Source organism: Neofelis nebulosa, chromosome 4 (assembly GCF_028018385.1).
Source record: "Neofelis nebulosa isolate mNeoNeb1 chromosome 4, mNeoNeb1.pri, whole genome shotgun sequence".
Classification (NCBI taxonomy): Eukaryota; Metazoa; Chordata; class Mammalia; order Carnivora; family Felidae; genus Neofelis; species Neofelis nebulosa.
Genome location: NC_080785.1, coordinates 20,811,860 through 20,831,759, shown reverse-complemented (window position 1 = coordinate 20,831,759; position 19,900 = coordinate 20,811,860). Strand labels below are relative to the sequence as shown.

The window sequence follows — 19,900 nt, the reverse complement described above, 5'->3', positions numbered from 1 at the left end:
CTCCCTCTCCACGAGATCCCCACCAACACTCCCAGCCCCTGGGACTCCTTTTTTTCTCTGCTTTATTGCTCATCCATATTATTGCAACCTGCCATTCAATAGATATATTGGATTCTAATTGAATTTAAGCTCCCTGAGGCAGAAGTTTGGTTAATTTTTTTTTTTACTAGTGTATCTCTGGCACTGGACCAGGGCCTGACATTTACTAGGTGCTTAAGAAGATAGCTGCTCAATGAATGAGGAAATGAACCCTGTGTGCAAGGAGCACTCAGATTAGTGACACACAGAGATGGGTGAACATACTTAACGTGTAAATAATTGTACTGAATGGGGCTTAATAGTAGATTTCTTATTTTATCTACTTTCTTATTAAACACCTTTCTAAACAAATCAAATTTTAGAAGTCTCAATCAAAGGGAAGAGAAAGCTAGCTTTGTATGACCTATGTATGAAATTATTCTAGATAAATCTACTTTCCTGAACAAGGGCACTGATGAGGTACTCAAACTCCCATTCTTAAACCCACGGTCTCATTCTGTTTTAGCCTTAATTCCCTCCTCTACATCTCTGTCAAACTCTGGGGCCATGTTGACTAGAGGTACTGCCTCAGCTACTCCACTTAACTCTTCTCCCCAAGTCCTACTATTCAACTCCTGCCCGCCACTTTTTTTTTTTTTTCCTCTAAATGTTTACCTATTTTTGAGAAAGAGCCAGAGATAGAGTGTGAGCGGGGAATGGGCAGAAAGGGAGACACAGAATCCAAAGCAGGCTCCAGGCTTTGAGCTGTCAGCATACCCGAACCCATGAAACCGCGAGACCATGACCCAAGCAGAAGTGGAACACCCAACTGACTGAGCCACCCAGGCGCCCCATCCTGGCCACCACTCTGAAAAGAGATATTCATTTCCTAGCCACAAATGCAGGGAAACTGAGATTTCATAAAGACAATAATATCCCCTTAAAACACTACCATTTCTAAGAACGTACTCAACTTTGCACAACGTTTGAGAAAGACAAGAGTAGCACTCTACTATCTGACCTGGAGGCAGTGCAGTTTCTATACATTTAAGGAAAGGGGCGCCTGGGTGGCTCAGTCGGTTAAGCAGCTGACTTCGGCTCAGGTCATGATCTCACGGTCCGTGAGTTCAAGCCCCGCGTCGGGCTCTGTGCTGACAGCTCGGAGCCTGGAGCCTGTTTCAGATTCTGTGTCGCCCTCTCTCTGACCCTCCCCCATTCATGATCTGTCTCTCTCTGTCTCAAAAATAAATAAACGTTAAAAAAAAATTTTTTTTAAACATTTAAGGAAAAAAGATGAGGGCGTTTGCAGAGTGCTAAATGCCTCATTGAGCCAATAACATGACCACACCCAAGGCAACCAAAGAAGAAATGATATTTCCTGTGAGAATGATCTACCTGCTTGGCGTCTTCACTTCCTGGCCACTTGTTAACTAGGAAAACAGTTATATTTGTAATTATTGATGTTTAAATAAATCATATGGGAAAGCTGCAGATGTGGTACAAGAAGAGAATCAATGACAAGAAATAGTCATACCCTCTCCTCCAGTCTAGCCAGCTGCTCTTTGTAGAATGCATCCTGCTTCTTTATCACTCGATCTTTCTCTTCCAGCTGCTTAGCCTAAAAAAAGAAATGAAGAATATACTATATCGAGAAAAAGCAGCAACAGCAAAGCAAAAGTCAAGTATAAATTACATTAGAAATAAGTACACAAAGCTGAAGATTTTTGCAATCTATTAGGTCTCTGCCACAGAACAATATTAATAAGATGATGATTGCTGTATTTAAATGTAAAGGAGTCTACATTGTATTTTTTTTTTTTACTGTGACAGCTGTGTCCTACTTTGTCCAAAAGTATCAGAATACAGCAGACAGTTTTATTTAACTTCTTTCGAAGAGTAATTCCAAAATAAATTTTTCTTAAATATTTTCTACAATAAAACTTAGATTTTATTCCGATCATAAGCTACATGGTTAACCTTTTTTCTTTTTTTTTCTGAACAACAAAAATGCCTGTATGACATTTTCTACATAAATCTTATGTTTGAGAACGCTTAAATTACACACTGAAACCTGCACATAAATACATGTATTGGTCTATCTTCTTTCTTATGAAGCAACTGTCTTTGGAGGGAGGGGCAAAAACTACTGTAAATGTTTATTTGAATAACTGAAAATTAAAAGTAATAAATAAAAAATAGTGAAGGTAATTTTAAAACTTGGTCGTCCCCTTTCTAATTTACAAGATTTTTTTTCAAAATTAAAAAAATGTAATAAAATATTTTTTGATACTTGAAAAAATAAAGATAGTTACTTGTGGATGTTTTTCAAGGTTAAGAAATGCATTTTTCAAACTGTTGTTTGTATCTTGATCATTACATTTTAATGATCTTTATCTCTGATAACAGACCTCCCTAAATCACCCCAAATAATAAAAGTTTTTAATATTTTTGTTCAGTAGAATGCTGAAAACACACTTGACTAGGAATTTTAAGATATTAAGCAAGTATGTATTCTGGCACTCCCATCCTTGTGCCGTGCAGCACATTATTTTGCAGGGCGATCAAGTGTCCCCTAGCTCAGCCTGGGTAAGGGTGACTTCCCCTAGAGGCTTAGATTCAGTGTACCCATTTTGCACATTTATAGGTCATTGCTTTACTACTTACCTTGTCTTCAATGTCCTGCAGCATGTTTAAAACAAACAAACAACAGTTTTTTAACAATACAAGTAGTATTTTTTCCTAATGTCACAAAGAAATCTGATAGATAATATCTGAGATGCAAACCAAAGAAAGCAATGGGGGGAAAAAAATCAGAGGACTTGCTCAACTTGGAATGCATTTGAATGTCACTGTGCTGTTACAGTTTGAATAGAAGATTTCAATGAAAAGTTCCTGCTACTTGATAGCATATGAATAAATAAAAACAAACATTAAGATTGCGCCACAACATACTAATATGAAAGTACATAATCTATGGCTCCTTGTTACAACATAGTAAAAAGCTGACTAGTCTGTCAGGAATATAAAAGAAAAGGTAAACAAGGAAAAGAATTTTTAACAAAGCTAAGTATGAAGAAAACATGCATGACTATATGACCTAAAAAGAAAAGATCTTCCTAAATTCAACACACACACACACACACACACACACACTGAATACAGGAAATGTGAAAGAATGGATTTATGAGACCCACCATTAAAAAAAAAAAAAAATCACTAAACCAAATGAATAAGCAAATGACAAAAAGAAGAAAAGAAATTTCAACATGTAACTGAGAGTTAAAGATAATACAACACAGAACACGTTTAAAAAGCACCTCCCCCCCCCCCAAACAAATGACCTACACTGGTAATTCACACACAAAAATACAAATAATAAACACATGGGGTAAAAATCAAAGCCTAAGAGAAATCAATGAAAATTAAAATGATGAAATACCATTATTCATCTACTGAACAGACAAAAATATAAAGTACTAATAAAAATGTCAAGGATACAGGAAAATAGGCTCTTCCAGACACTACTGATCAGAATGTAATCTGGTATAACCCTTTTTTAAATCAATTTGACAAAATCTAATGTTTTTAAAATATACATATTCACTGAGATCTAAACTCTATTTTTAGGATTTAAGTAATTATGACAATATATGAAGATGTTCATGATAGGGTTGTATAGAACTGCAAAAAAGCAAAAAAAAAAAAACCCCACAACATTTTAATGGTTAAATAAAAATATCCTCAAAATATACTAAGTAAAAAAAGAAACAGATAATAAACAGAAAGGACAGTATAATCTCTTTTTTGGTAGGGAAGAAAAAAACTAGGATACTCAACAAAATGTCAACAAAACTTATATGGTAGGCTTATGAGCGGTTTCTAGTTATTCTTGCTTTTTTATATTTTCCAAATTAAAAAAAAAACATACTTTATAGTCAAAGGACATACGAGAGAATTGTCTGAGGTGAGAGAACTACTCTTCTTGCTTATGGTGGTGGTTACACAATTGCATGCATTCGTCAAAACTCATAGAACTATATATCACAAAGAATGAATTTAACTACATAAATATTAGAAAGTGTACACAAATTAAGTACACTAAAACTTATGAAAATAGCTACATATAAACATATGGATGGATGGGTGCATACACATGTCTTTACTATTATTAATCTGTTTATCACTTGGCTGATTTTATTCTAGATATTTAATCCCAGGAAATATTAAGAAAAGCACACAAGGATTTATACCTAAGAAAATACAGCCAACATTATTTAAAGCAACAAATAATTGGGAACGACAGAAGTTTGTGTAAATAAGATTAGGTCCAACACAAAGATATTGATTATAAAGATTTTGTCCAGCTATAATGACCAAACATGGAGAGCCACTAAAAATTAATGTTTTAGTAGAATAGTTAATTTTCTTTAACTCAAAATTTTATGTGAGGGGGAAAAAGCAGGTCATAAAATAGCACATACGGGAAATTCCTAATTTTGGTTAAGGAAGGAACAGGGAAAGTTGAGTGCCTTGTTATACAGACTTGGAAAAAACTACCCATCTTAGTATGCTAAGATGTTAACAGTGAATATGATATGCATAGTGGGATATTTTTTCTTATTTGGACTGTTCTATACTTTCCAAAATTTCTGTTATGAACAATGATTACTTCTGTGATCAGAAAAATGCTTCTTAAACGTTAATATCACATAAATGTATCCCTGACTAGGATATGGAAAAATATGATAGAGAAGCTCAAAGAGTGAGGTATTAAGTAATTATATTAACAACCAAATTGTTTTAACAACTTGAACAATTATTTATAGCATGGAAATTATTTTACCTACAAAAATCCTTAATGTACTAGCACTTGATTCTCTCTCCCATTCAATTTTTGACAGTACCCACCATGGTTCTTAAAACACTTGCACTAAATGTTTCTTTTGTTCACATATAGTGCACAGTGAGACTTTTTTAAAAACACAGACACAAAAAAGTAATAGCTATTCCATTATGGTTATTCAGAAAACACTAAAGAATTCAATACTTTAAATATATTGCTTGAACCTACTGAGGACCACATACACCAACAAATTTAATTTGGAGAAGCAACATAAATAAAGGATGTATAGCAATATCCTCATTCACTTTTCTAAGATGCAATCTTTGAAAAAATTTAAAGCAACATGTGAAACGGTCAGATGTGCACACTAAAAAGGAACTACCTCCAAAGACCGGAAAACACCAAACTATAGTCTAACATCACAAATCTTTCCCTAGACAGCCAACAGAATCAATAGTTTGCGAGCCACTGGGGAGAACAACAAAGCAAGAAGCATGGCTGCAACACCTGAACAGCACATTGCTTTGAAACAGTTAATGTGATGCTGGGAGGGAAAGTCACACAATATGAATCCTGAAACTCAAACAAGCCTAGAATACATTGACTAAGCTAATAGCTGCCAAGTATGGAGAATCACACTCAACTTACAAAAAAAAGCAGTAAACCAAGTGCAAGGAAATAAAACTTCTACATATAACTCTCTAACAGAGAATCATTGTAAATGAACAAATAAAAACAAAGAGGATTACAACATTATTGCAGAATTATTTCTTAGAAAAAAAGGAATATAAAAAATTTCCCCTCATCTCTTGTTTGCTATTATTCCTCTCACTACAAGAAATGTACGCTGGTTAGTTTTCAGATCCTGTTGGATTTGGGACAACATGATCAGAACTTGGGAAAACATGACAGAACTTAAGTGGATCATTATGGAAAACTAGAGCACCCCATATGCAAGAGAAACAAAGAAAATAAGGAAATCAAGGTTCCTTTAAGAAACCCAACACATAAATATTTCAATGTTTTAAACTCGGTGGTAGCTAGTTTCAAAATAAAGTACCCATATATTATCTTCCTTAAGACTTGATTCTTTTCAGAAAGGATTTGAAGGTACTATGACTAAGAATATAATAAGATCAACAGAAGTAAAAACTGGGATTTTGGACACAACATATTGTGGTGGTGGGAACTTTACCTTCCCCCGTACATTCCTAGGTAACTCTTCGTACCGAAAACTTTTGGGCATAGTAGCTCAGCCTTCTTAGGCCTGGTTGCTGCTGAGGACTGAGATGTGGCACAGGGTACGTGGCATTGAGAACCCAGTGACATCACAATCACTTAGCTCAGAGGTTGTACTTCTTCTTTGGACATCAAGGACAAGGCATGTTAAGGAAAGGTTTGGGACTACGGGAAAGCTCGTATATTTTGAATGACAAAGTACTTGGAAACGCTAGTGTTCAATTTTAATTGCTCAAGGGAGAAAACAAAGCAGGTACCTGCTCAATTTGATACTAAGAAGCCAGAGACTACCAGGATTGAGAAAAGGCAACAACTGTAAATCAATGCACCCAGGATATCCCTATAATTATATTTCCTATCATTCTAAATCTTGTAACAAATCTGAAACACACATATAATGGATGGAGAAAGACTTAGTCTTTCACAATGATATGGATCATCTGTGGCATAGATCAATCTCCATCTATGTAATAACTCACATAGGCAAATAAGAGCAGAAAAAAGAGCTTTATTCCTCATTAAACCTACACAGAACACAAAATATATAGGAACCTAATAAAATTATATGCTGACATAAAACAAAGAGAGAACTGAAATATCCAACAGGGACGAACCTAAACCTGTATGGTAATAATACATTTAGAAGCTATGGAACATGATCATTGAGAATATCAATTGGCCGTAACAAAATAATTAAAGTAGCCATGTGTTCAATTAGCTGAATACTAGACTTCCGTTATAAATGAGAAATTACATAGGGTTCACTGAGCTTTTATCAAGTGGCATTAATAAACAAAGAATTATACAAAGTGCTGTTTTCCGAACCACATTAGAAGATGACCTTCAAAAAGGGTAACTCATCTGGGTTAACTTGAATGATGCCCAACCTATTATCAACTTTAGCGCTTTTCAATGACTACTTAGAGGCACGAGCTATGACCAAACCCCAGCTTGAAATGTTAAACTACACTTATGTCCGCTAACATAAATTGAATACGGACCAGGACTTCCAACAGACTCCTTAATCCTAAATCTGGAACTCATATCCAGGCCCCAGGACTTGATCAGTCCATTTGTTTCTGTTTTGTCTTCCCCAGAAGAGTTTCAAGAACTCCGGTCTACATTTCAGCTTTTTCATGCTAAGGACATACTGGAAACAGCCTAATGAATAAGTCCTCTTCCACTTTTGGGCATATCTGCTTAGTTTCTTCAAAATGCCAGCAAAGTGGCTTTTGAAATTAAAAAGTAAAGCCAACAACAATGAGTGAAGAGAGGACGTTATTAGGTACATAAATTTAGAATAGAAAACAACCTAGTGTTGCTTTGCTTTAAATTCTTCCAGTTCTCTCCTAGTAGTTGTGCAGAACGTGGTAGTTAACAAAAGGAGCAAAATTAAGTGCTAGATGAAGTCAGAAACAATTTTACAAGCTTTCTTCTACAGCTTTAGAGAGGGAAAATAATTTTTTACTGATACACTTACTTCTCCATGTTTCTAGCTTCAGAACTTACTACCACTATGACATAGTAGGTAGTCCACCTGGTGGGGAGTCAGGAAATCCATATACCCATTCCAACTCTGTTAAATCACGATGGCCACCTCAGGCCTCATCCATGTTCTAAAATCCTTCTCTAATATTACTTCCTTCATGTAGCTTTTCCCAAGTCATCCCCACCTCCCCACCCCCTGCTGCCTCTGCTACTTTTGCACCTAATAAAACTTTCAGCAGGTCTCTTACGGCACCTGTTTGCCTTTTTTTTTTTTTTTTTAAAGATTTTACTTTTAAGTAATCTCTACACCCAATGTGGGGCTTGAACTCACAACCCCAAGATTAAGAGTCAAGTGTTCCACTGACTGAACTAGCCAGCTGCCCCTTATAGCCCCTGTTTTTGAGTTTGTCTTGAATCATGTATGTTTACTTAGCCACTGTCCCTCTCTCAACTGTAAACCCTCCTCCCTGTCTAGGAAGAGATTTACTCCTCTCTGGATCTCTGGCTCAACTTAGGTCTGGAGCTTCCACAAAGGAAACACTCAGGACATGGTAGCTCAAATGGAAAAAAAGTACACTGAGGTGAAGAGACTGGAGGAAGTAAGAAGACACAACTTCTGGGGAGCAATTCTGTCACAGCATCTGTGATTTACTTCAAGATGCGCAGCATGACATCATGTGTCTGTGTTCCTTAGGTTAAACTCTGAACCAGGTGCTGCCAGTATGCTACTCAAGAACACACAACGCAGGAGCAGTCAGCAAGTATTCTTACTGGAAGTGTGAAATCGGAAGCTGAAAAAGTACAGGTGGGTACTACAAGGGCTTCACTCATGCATGCCTTGATCAATAATGATGGTTTGCTAATTGGCACAATGACTGGTGCAAATGAGATTTTATTAGTGAAAATGGTTCATTAACTAGCATGATGTCAGATATAAGTTCTTTTTAGTTAGTAAAATGAACGCTCAAAAAGATACAAGGGTTGGCTAATGGAAGGACCCTCCTACATCTGCGGTGTGACCAGTTATCAGTCAGTGAGAGCTTATGAGAACAAAGCACACAGCTCTAACTTTAAGGATGGTGCCTTAGGCTTAATCGCTTAACAGTCTTGTATCCAGGCACCGGTTGAAGACAGAGATTCTCACCTTTGGCATTGCTGACATTTTGGGCCAGATCCTTCTTTGTAGTGGAGAGCTGCCCTATGCATCACAGAATGTGTTTAGTAGCATACCTGGCCTCTATGGTGCCAACAGTACCACTCCAACTCTGAGCTGGGACAACCGAACATGTTTGCAGACATTGCCAAAACTGCCCCAGTTGAGAACCACTGGTTTAAGAGGATTGTTGGCTGCCTAAAGTCAACCATAAGCAGCCTAGTCTGCCCCAGGTAACCCTTGTCCTGAAAATAAAACAACTTAAAAGAATAGACAACTGGGACCACTGAGTTTTACTGAATGGCTTGTATCAATTATTGCTAATACATTTTTCTTCAATAAACACCTGTTTGTATTATAAAACTGAGGTGGAGACTTGCTCCCATTATAACATGGCAGGGTTGCACCACAAAGGTATAATGTATAAAAGCAACAAGAATGGCTCACATGCATGTAATGAATAATATCTCAGTGAGAAAGGAAACTGGGAATGTAATTTTTTATTTGTGAATTCTTTATTTCTGAAGTATGCAATTTATAAAATAAGTATGTAAGTTCTGTCTTTTCTATAGCTCCCTATATAAACAGAACCAATGCCCGTATAACCTAAAATTTTTGAATCCATGCAACTGATGTTCAGTTCGGGCAGAATGGATATCCAGTTGACATGAACTGGTACTAGTTGTTTAACATGTGTTCCGCTTGGGCAATGACAACACTATACCTGATGCTAAATATTTTATAGATCATTCCTGAGAATAGGTATATAATGATTCCATTATAATTTACAACTTTCAATGTTACAAAGCAACATGACAGTTCAACATGAAAAGTACTGAAATATACCACCTGGTTGGTTCAGTTCTGTATATTCCATGCTGGTCCCAAACACCCATTTGAAAAAAGAACATTCATCATGATATCCAGCACGTAAGAAACACTAACTAAATGCTCAATCAAAAGTAAATGAACTGTTAGGATTTCAGAATTCTTAAATAAGCAGCTTTATCTTTTCTAATGACGCTAACTTTAGCTACCCCATGTTTACGAAAGACACAAGTGAATGCAAACATGCATCAAGTCCAAAAGACCACCTGAATCACATTTGGCAACGGAATAGAAAACGATGTTCCAGAAGACCAAGTTCTATGAATAAATAAGAACCTCATGTCACAGAATCATTAGTAAGCTTAGAAACTTTAAGGATAAGAATGATCATCAAAAGAGGAAAAGGCAGTTTTTGAAAGGGACCATATTCAAGAAAACTACTGGGCTCAGAGCAGGAAGGGGCTTTTATTATCAAATCCAGCTGCAGAATAGATGGGCATTATAAACCACTGAGTGTTACCATCGCATATAAGAGCAGCATGGTCTTAACTCCAGACCACATCTGACGGGGTCCAGAGTAGAAAGGAGCAAAGTGCAGTTCCACTACAATGTCTCGATCTCCTTATTCCACATTGTGGGGAACAGTACTTCCATTTCCAGGCACTTATGTATAATCCTGTTTTACCACGGAGATTACAAACTCTCAGAAGCACTCTAGCACAGAGATGCTGCGTGAGCCACGCTATTTGTGCCAAGACACTTGGTGGCCCTGATCTGACACCTAAGTTGGACAACAACGTGGAAGCAATTACCGCCCAACTTCTGACTTCCTTTTCTTTGTATTAACTTGTGTTTGTTCAATTTACATTGAGATTCAATGCGTATATTACTGGGACCCATTGGCCACAGTCAACCTCTCCTCTTATAACCTTATTCCTTGTTGACGGAGGGAATTCCCAAGGTCTGGGAGCAAGTTGGTTCTGGGACCCTTGCTCTTGACAGCAGACATCACTCACTGACTGGATTTCTTTTCATTTTGGCTCGACATGAAGGGAAGACAATGTAAAAGTGACTAGTCAACGATTTGTAGTTATTTTCAACCCTACCCAACATAAAGAGATTTTTAAAATTTGCTGTGAGGCTAATGCAGAATATTCTAAACATGTCTTCAAAACCACCGATATGCCATGTCAGCTCAGGCCCACTGGGATGCAGACACGGAGGCAGATCAGAAGTAGGAGGGATGTAGTGGGGGGGGAGGATAAAGGAGAGAGGGAGCAGGAGTGGCAGAGGTGGCAGAGCGAGCCTCTGACTATGCTGTAGGTCTGATACCTGTGGTGCGAGGTGAGGTTGGAAGGAGACAACCGCGTAGCTCTGAGAAAAGCTCCGAAAAGGCCAGGACAAAGAGGAGCCCCAGGCCGAAGACTGACCATTAGAGGAATCCTGTGCCAGGCAAGATGGCGCAGCTCCAGAGCCTCTGCCGCGTACTATCAGCCAGGCAGGGGCACGGCCTGGGGACGAACGCCTGCGGGGGGTTCCAGACTTGCAGCAGCTTGAGGCTTACGGCCAAGTGCACCCTTGGCAACACATTCTCTCCAAGAGTGAGAGCCGAAAGGCACACCCCCATGGCTGCCACATAACCTGATTTGCAAATGACAAAGACCAACTCTGAGCAGATCTTAAACTTCAGCTTCCAGTTCAAAATAAACCAGCCACCACGAGTGAGTTCATATCTGTTTGTACGTATCAGTTCCTTAGGAACTGCCCCAGTTATGCAGGCCAGGCTGCATATTTCCAATCGGACCTAAGAAATACAACTTGATCCAGAAGTCCTGCGCAGCAAGAAAAGCAACAAAACAGTCATCAGACAATTAAAGTTTCAATTCCAGTTTGGCTGCTAACTCATGATCCTGGTAACCTCTTGGGGCCTGTTTCCTTTCCTTTAAATTAAGGGGACGGTCTAAATAATACCTAAGATCCCTCTAACATTCACGTTTTATGCATTACATCTACCACAACAATTCTGCTGTTATTCAATTTGAATCTACTCTCCAGCTAGGCCAGAGGAAATTCACTGAATGCGTATGTGTTGCTGCCCAATTGTTAGGATGCTACAAGTACACATTAAACAACATTTGGAGTGTGTGTGTGACACCTGGTTGCCAGGGGCAGACGCTGCACGGCAGCCGTGACGCTCCCTCTCTGCCTGACGTGGCACTGGTGGTGGGTGTCCAGTTACTGGAGAAGTGATGTGGCCTTTCCCGGCTCTCAGGCTCTCAGCAATAGTCACAGGCCTGCTTCTTGAACCTAATGCTACCTGTCAGATTCAAACAGGTAAGACTGACTATAAAATGGGCCGCTTTCTAAAACAAATTCAGCTCACTGCTGCTAACCAAATCACACTGGCTCTCATTTTCTACCAAAAAAAAAAAAAAAAAAAAAGACTAAGTGCAGAAAATAACTGGGCATCCTTCTCTCATTTATAATGCTTTAAACAGGACGGCACGGTGGAATTACGTCACAGGCACATTTAATTTATGCAAATACAAAACTAGTCCCTGAAGGAGGGGACAGAGGAATTTTTTTTTTTAACGTTTATTTATTTTTGAGACAGAGAGAGACAGAGCATGAACGGGGGAGGGTTAGAGAGAGAGGGAGACACAGAATCTGAAATAGGCTCCAGGCTCGGAGCCATCAGCACAGAGCCTGACGCGGGGCTTGAACTCACAAACCGCGAGGCCATGACCTGAGCCGAAGTCAGATGCTTAACCGACTGAGCCACCCAGGCGCCCCTGGACAGAGGAATTTTAAGTAACGCACAGGATTCTACTACCCCATCGGGAAGCCTGGGACAGACAGCCTGCCACACTCTTGGCCTGCCTCGTTTCCTGCCCAATGAATAGAATTCTAGTGCTTCAAGATAATAGAGTTTCCATTCACAAATCCTTAAATAAAAGCCAACATTTTATCTAGTGCTCAACTAAAGAAACATAGTGACTCAATAACAGAAGAAAAATAGCATGGCTGGGCTCTTAAGAATAAATCTGAACAAAAGAAATCTTTGCCTCATACACGGGTTTTGTTTCTGGGCTTGAGGTTTCTTTGTTTTTGTTTTTAGTCTTACTGAGATGTAATTGACATATAAAATTCTCATGCTGATTTTAAAACTAAACCCTTAAGATGTGACTCCACTGTATTCCCAGAAAAACTGGAATTGGGAAAGTATTACAAGGATAAAAATTATTTTTAAAACTTTCCTCAGCAATGGCCACTGGTAATGAAACTATGAAGGGGTACCTGGCCCTCTGTACAAGGCCTCCAGCTTACCTGACCAAGGAAAAGCGGTTAAGATATGAGACCATGGGAACAACGAATGATAAACTCAAGCTTCAACAAAGCAAAAATGGAAAGAAGGCTTAGGGAGGAGGAATGGAAAGAAGAGAATGCACCCAAACCATAAATCATCCAAACAGAAAGCAAGAGAGCAGACCAGATAGAATGTAAATAAGCCACTTCTATTCCTGGATCAAGCTGGTTGAAGAAGGATGAGAAGGCAGCCATTATCTGCCCATGGTGGAACCACACTGAATCACACCTCTTCTCATTCTCTGAGCTCGGCTAGCTTAGATTTAGCATTGTTCTCATCCCTGTTTACACACTGGTGTGGAAACCCCATAATGATACAGAGATTCTCAAATTCCAGAATCCTTTGGTACACTGAGGGGAGGGAGGGTTGCTTTTCATCCAAGGTTTGCTGAATAAGGAACTCAGGAATGGACGTAACCAAAATGTCCACTTACAATTCTTAACATCCTTTATCACTTTTTAAGACCTAAAACTACATAATCATGTTAGAAAGCCTCACTCCACAGCAATGTGAAGTAAAGAGTACAGTTTTATACCCCCCCTTTTTTTAATAGTTAAGGAAATGGTTCCAGACAAGAGACTTGCCTGAAATCTACAGCTGGAAGAACTGTCTCGTGAAAACAGAATTTCTAACTCTCCCTACTACTACAGCTCACCAGGCAGACACTTCTATAGGTTTGGATCCAAGAATGAAAAGCAACTTTTTGACTTTGACTTGGTTTTGCCTGCTGGGAAGTCAGAATATTATTAACTATTTGACATGATATCCTGCCTGCCTTATAGTTATGGCCATCTTATTATATGTTATCTTTCTGGCTTAAAAATCATCCTCCTGTGAGTATGATTTTCATTCATCCATCATTTGATCAGATGCCAGAAAGCCCCTAGCAACTGTTCTGAGGAGCTAAGTGATAAGATCCCAGCCCCAAAGAAAGTGACCCCCACCCTCAAGCCTCTTAAACCAAGTACAAGTACAATGCAAGTAAAAAGATGATCTTAAGGACATAGCATGAGTGACACGTGATGCCATATTTATCAGCTATCAAAAACACTCAGACAAAAAGAGAAAGGATCATATACATTTGAAGCAGGAATGTGCCTTAGAAACCAAGGTCTTCAGATGTTAAAGAACTAATTCTGGGACAGCTCTACTCACATAAGATCATAAAGCTAGTTAGTCATGAGTTAAAAACAGAATACAGGTTATCTTGACTCACATTTAGAGTTGACATACTAAACAATATCTCAAAAAAACCTGCCTTTGAATAAGAAAAAAGAAACCAAAAATAAAAATTCTTGCTATATCAAACATAACATCACTGCTTCCCCCCTCCACCGCCCACCAGGCACATACACAATAAAAAAGCATGCATTTGCATGGGTGATCATCTACAGAGCTGCTAAGGGGTGTTCACAATCTGGGATGAGCACTGAAGAAGTGGACAAAGATACTACAGACCACAAATCAAAAGAGGTGCATGAAAACATATTCACTGAAAGTAACAGGTATATATGTTAAGCATAAATACCAACATGTGTAAGTCATTCAGTACAGCAAAAGAAATTTATTGCTGAAAGCTCTGGCTTGATTCTTTAAAATTTTAACAATATTAGCCAGCTTTTCTATTTTAAAATGCTGGATGTTTTGTGATCCTTGCCATGTCACCTAGCACAGAATATTCCAGACTCCAGGAAAGAATTAGTGCTTTTTCCTAACTGAACTAAAAAGGCAGCCTGTTTGCTCTGAAAAATGGCTACCACCTGCTATTAATCTGAGCCCGAAAACAAGCAGTGTAATGACATTAGCAAGTTAACACTCCCTCCCCTACTTTCCTCAAAGAAGAGCAAAAGTGACATTTCATAATCTCGAAAATTTTGCAAAAAGTTCTGAGATAGGATTTGTATTTTACTAATAATAAACTGCAAATGATATATGAGATTATTAAAACCAGATATTGTGTCCCTGTGGTGTGACAAGCCTGGTTTAAGCGCTGAAGGAATTCCCTCCCAAGTCCCCCTCTCTTTTTCCTTTATTCTTTTTGTCTGGTGTCAGATGAATACAAGCAGTAATGATGACATGATCAAGGAAGAGTTGACAACTGGTGGAATATTTGTAAAAAAGACTGCTTAACTGATCTTTGCAACAAGCTGTATTTTGTCCTACTCGTGCTTTCTGGCTCCTGAGGCAGCCTGCGTCCTCAAGAGCTGAAATGTAACATAAAGCAGTTACTTGACGTATTCTCCAAATGATTTCTGGAACACTTGGGAGAACTTTTCCAATTTGGCTGGTAGAAAAAATGGGCCACCAACTTACTCAGTTCTAAGTAAGCATAAAACCATGATCTAAGCAGAATACACAACACACGACAGCCCATAAATGACTCTGGGGCCACTGTGAACATGTCTGTTCCTAAACCAGACCCTACACACCTGCAAACACGTTAAGTTAAATGCTAAAATAATTTGCCCCTCTGGACAACAAAATCAACCTAACATATGTATTCATTTATTCAACAAGCACTCAGTGAAACCTATTTTATGAAGATCCTCCAACGCTGTGCTAGATGTGGTAGAACACAATAGCCAAATACATCTCAGTGACCATAAACCACAACCCTGAACTTGCGATTTGCACAGAGCTATAAAACCAGCAACAATCCATTCTTGTCTACTAACTGTGTTCTTCAAGAATTCACAAACTGGCGTGAAGAGCAGTGCATGGGTTGTGTAAACAACCAACCATAATAAAAGATAATATATGATAAGGACAGTGAATGGTGCACAAAAAATAAAGGATTCGATCAGCTGCACCAGAACTTGAAAGCTCCATGAGTAGGATTTAGATGGGCAGAGGCAGAGTCAAAGGCCACTGCAAGAGAGGGGACAGTAATCAAAGGTACACAGGAGAGAAGACAAGAGGCCTCGGCGCATACAGCAGTTAAGAGGGAATTTACAGTAGGAGGGTCAGAAAGTAAGTGGGAACTAGTCTGCAGGAAGACATAACTGTCTGGCTAAGAGGTCCGGACTTCATCCTGCTGGCCATGGGGGGCCTCTAAAGGTTTTGGAGTGGGATGAAAACGGTATTTTAGGAAGATTAATCTTGGTGCATAGGATGGGTTAGAAAGAGGGGAGAATGCCAGTGGGGAAACCATTAAGGGGGCTGTTGAAAGGATCCAGGTGTGAGATAATAGCGGCCTACATGTGCTGAATGGCATTTATGTTTCCACCAGCACTTTCTAAATACCATCTGAAGTAAATATATAAATCCCAGTGAGAGGACAGGGGACTGCAAAACTGAAAGAACAAACCATTCTCCAAAACGCAGGGGAGACGTGCGAACGTGAACACAGTGCGTCCCGTCAGCCACGCCACAGAGGATCTCCAGACAGAAATAGCCATTGAAACCATGTGATTTGGAGATAGGCCATGGATATATTTGATGTCAAGCACACCATTCTAAAATAAAATTAACTAGCAAGGAAAATATAATTAATGAAAGAGGACGAAAATTGGGACAGGTTACCATGAGATCTCAGGCATTGTTTTCTTTAACCACCAGTGGCAGTCGAAGGTTAAAAATCTGGGAAAATACGACAGCATTCTCCAGATCCAGCTCCACACAAGTACCAATGTCCTTCCATCAAGATGTTCAAATTCACTACTGTCTAACAGTAAATTTCAAGTCCTTTATCCTGAACAAAAGACTACTGTATAAAATCCATTACCTTAGAAAAATCATGATGGCTCTAGATAAAGTTTTTAATACCCTAATTTTAATATTTGCTCAGATATTTCACTGAGATGTTGTTTTGTATGCCACTTTAAAAATGTTAGTCAAGGAAACCTGCATTCCATGATTAATTTGTGATTTAACTAGCTTTCTGATCTTAAAACCATTTTTTAATGGTTTCTAAGGTATGGTCAAAGAGTTTTAAACTCTAGACCCTCCTCCAATGAATTACAATAGATGGCTAAGATGCCCCAAGAAGTAGGTCAGAAGTGAAAGCCCTTGTCCTGCTTGCTGGGTCCAGAACAGGCTGGATCCCTTAGGCATCCGTGGACACTTCAACAAAACAGAAAACGAACCAAAAGGAAAACCACTCTTAATAACAAAGATTAATAAAAACTAATAGTTGTACAGCACTTAGGAGTTTATAAAGTTCTTTCATATTTATTACATCATTTAATTCTCAAAACAATGCTAGGACTAAATTAAATTCTCTACACAACGCCTAGAGAACAGCATAGCACAAAAATAGTAAAATAAACCCTGAGAAAATGATCACCCCAATTTTATACCAGAACACACGAAGGTCACAGAAGTGAAAAGAAATGATCAAGTTACAAAGCCAATAAATGGTCAAGATGTGTACAGTACCTTTCTCACCTTCTGCCCAAAGCCATGCCCAGGCTCCACTAACCATTCCCTGGTATGAACTCCCATGGCACTTGCAGCCTGCAGCACCCAATGCATTCAGCAAAAGTTATGAGAAAACTTCTGTGTATGAGGCATCGTACAGAGGATTGTTGCTTAAGGGTGTATTAGTCAGATTTCTCCAGAGACACAGAACCAATAGGATATGTGGAGAGATATATAAGAGAACATTCATTATAGGAATTGGCTTGCACAGTTATGGAAGCTGAGAAGTCCTACAAACTGCTGTCTGCAAATTGGAGAACCAGAACGCTGGTTGGTTAATTCAGCCCGGATCTGAAGGCCTAAGAATCAGAGGAGCTGAGGCCACTGGTTTGACTCCTGGAGTCCAAAGGCCCAAGAACCAGGAGCTTCAGTGTTCAAGGGCAAGAGAAACGGACTTCATCCCGGATGAAGAGACAGAATTCACCCTTCCTTTGCCTTTTTGTTCCATTCAGGACCCCAACAGAATGGATGACACCTACCCACATCGGTGAGGGCAGATCTCTTTACTCAGTGTACTGAATCAGATATGTTCATCTCTTTCAGAAATACCCTCACAGACACACTTAGAAATGATGTGTTACCAGTTAGTTATCTGGGTATCCTTTGGACCAGACAAGCGGACACATAAAGTTAACCAACAGAGGCTGCAACAAGAATGAGAAACTAATCAGGTATGGGTTTTCCTCTGAAAAACTCTCCATGCTTTAATAAAATCGCCAAAAGACAGAGAGACAGAGAGAGACAGAGAGAGAGAGAGACAGAGAGAGAGACAGAGAGAGAGAGGAAAGAAGGAAGGAAGGAAGGAAGGAAGGAAGGAAGGAAGGAAGGAAGGAAGGAAGGAAGGAAGGAAGGAAGGAAGGGGGAAAGAGGGAAAGGGAGGGAGGGAGGATACAAGCATACAAATAACTATAAAAACAAAAGTAAAATTTGTAGACTGTGAACTCCTCAGGCGCAGGGTGGATGTCTTTTGATCACTGCATGAACAGAGCCTAGCAGGTACCTAAGAGAAGCACCATGTAGTTTGGAGGATGAATGACAAGATTTCCTCATACGCTTACCTACACTGCTCAGGTTCCAGACGGCCACAGAGTGGTTTAACTAAATGCACGCTCTTTGTTCCTCAACTTTCTTATTGACTATTGGCATTTCAAAGAGTATATTTTTGAAAGAGGAAGATGAGTAAGAAAAAGTGTATTTCTGAAATGCCCCTTTGTAGATCTCTCGCCCAATTTGATACTGTGCATTTTTGTATGTGGCATTTCCTCCATCTCTCTTCTTCCAAGAGATAGGCCTACGCAGTCAGCTTATGATTTCCATTTCCCTTGATCCAATCTGACCCCCTCTACTTTATCACACGGAACATAGCAGTGCATTCTGATCAGTAAAGAGCTGGCAATTACATGCTTCCAAGACACCCATCCAGGATGGCAGACAGAAGCAAGTATGTCAACACCTCTTTCTCCCACGCCCATGGCAGACATCACTCGGCCACCGCTGCCCTTTACTCACAGAGTCTAAAGGGGGCCGCAGAACTTCCTCAACTCAGTGCTCTAGGCAGGCAGTCCCAATCAACTGGAGCTGGCTGACAGTTTGCCAGAGCACTGTCCTGGCTGTCAGACATGCTTTGGGTCAAAGAAAAAGCGAAGAAAAATGTACAGAATACTAAGAGGAGTAACGGAGAATAATTAGGGTGCGGGAGGTGCAATCATAGATTAGGCCCCAAAAGAAGCACAGACCGTGTTGAACCATAAAAAGAGTTAAAGGGCACGAAGACAGTGGACAGAAAAGCTGGAGGAGATGGGAGTTGCACAAATATACAACAGTGATCCAGTGGCCCCAGGAGCATGCCCAGTCCCTAAATGCACACATCTAAGTAGAAACCGGTAGAAAGCAAGCAGGCCACACTCTGGGAATCAGGGACTGATGGGGACAATATGGGAAGAGGTTCCAGCCAGGAAGTGACCAAAAGATGACTTACCACTCCTACCCAAACAAAACTAGGGCCACCAGTTTTGTTTCACAGAGCATCACCAGGGTGACATCACCTTCGGGCAGACAGCAGCCAGAGCCTATTTTCAGCTCACGTGGGTAGAAAGGACGGGCTGTTTATATAGCGCCCTATTGTGCCCAGCAACCACCAGAATGCAAATGAGTCATGGCAGACACTGACAAGAGACCCATAAAAGGGCCCAGAGAACCCAAAGGTGTGGACAGCTCAAATTATTTTCATTTTCTTTCTTCCCATAGAAATCCTGTGAGAAACCAAAAGTTTGTTGCAGAGGTGCACGGAAAGTGATATGGGAAAATAAAACTCGTGTGCACTACAAAACTTATCTTGGCTCAGCCTACTTGCTCCTTGCCTTGCTCTCCTGACTCCTGATTTAGTGCCTCTGAACTGACCTCACAGGACTGACGTTTGGTTTTCCGTACCCTTCTTTTATAAACTTTTCTAAACCACTTCCCAAGCGGGTTACATGTTTAAAACCATAAACTATGCAGGAGAACACTTTTGGCATGAGTGAGTTTTTACTTATAAATCCAATCT

The 19,900-nt window shown here is 39.5% G+C and overlaps 1 protein-coding gene across 3 annotated transcripts in view; it reads right to left on the bottom strand.

Moving 5' to 3' along the window:
• Positions 1 to 19,900, bottom strand: part of CHCHD3 (coiled-coil-helix-coiled-coil-helix domain containing 3) — a 288,454-nt gene that overhangs the window by 103,110 nt on the left and 165,444 nt on the right. For 2 of the 3 annotated variants that reach the window (XM_058724244.1, XM_058724246.1), the window contains exons 5-6: positions 2,683 to 2,697; positions 1,553 to 1,636 (exon numbers count right to left, since the gene is read on the bottom strand). In XM_058724244.1, coding sequence (XP_058580227.1) covers positions 1,553 to 1,636; positions 2,683 to 2,697 — 99 coding nt within the window. The remainder of the gene's footprint in view (positions 1 to 1,552; positions 1,637 to 2,682; positions 2,698 to 19,900) is intronic. The other variant, XM_058724245.1, reaches the window with a different exon arrangement.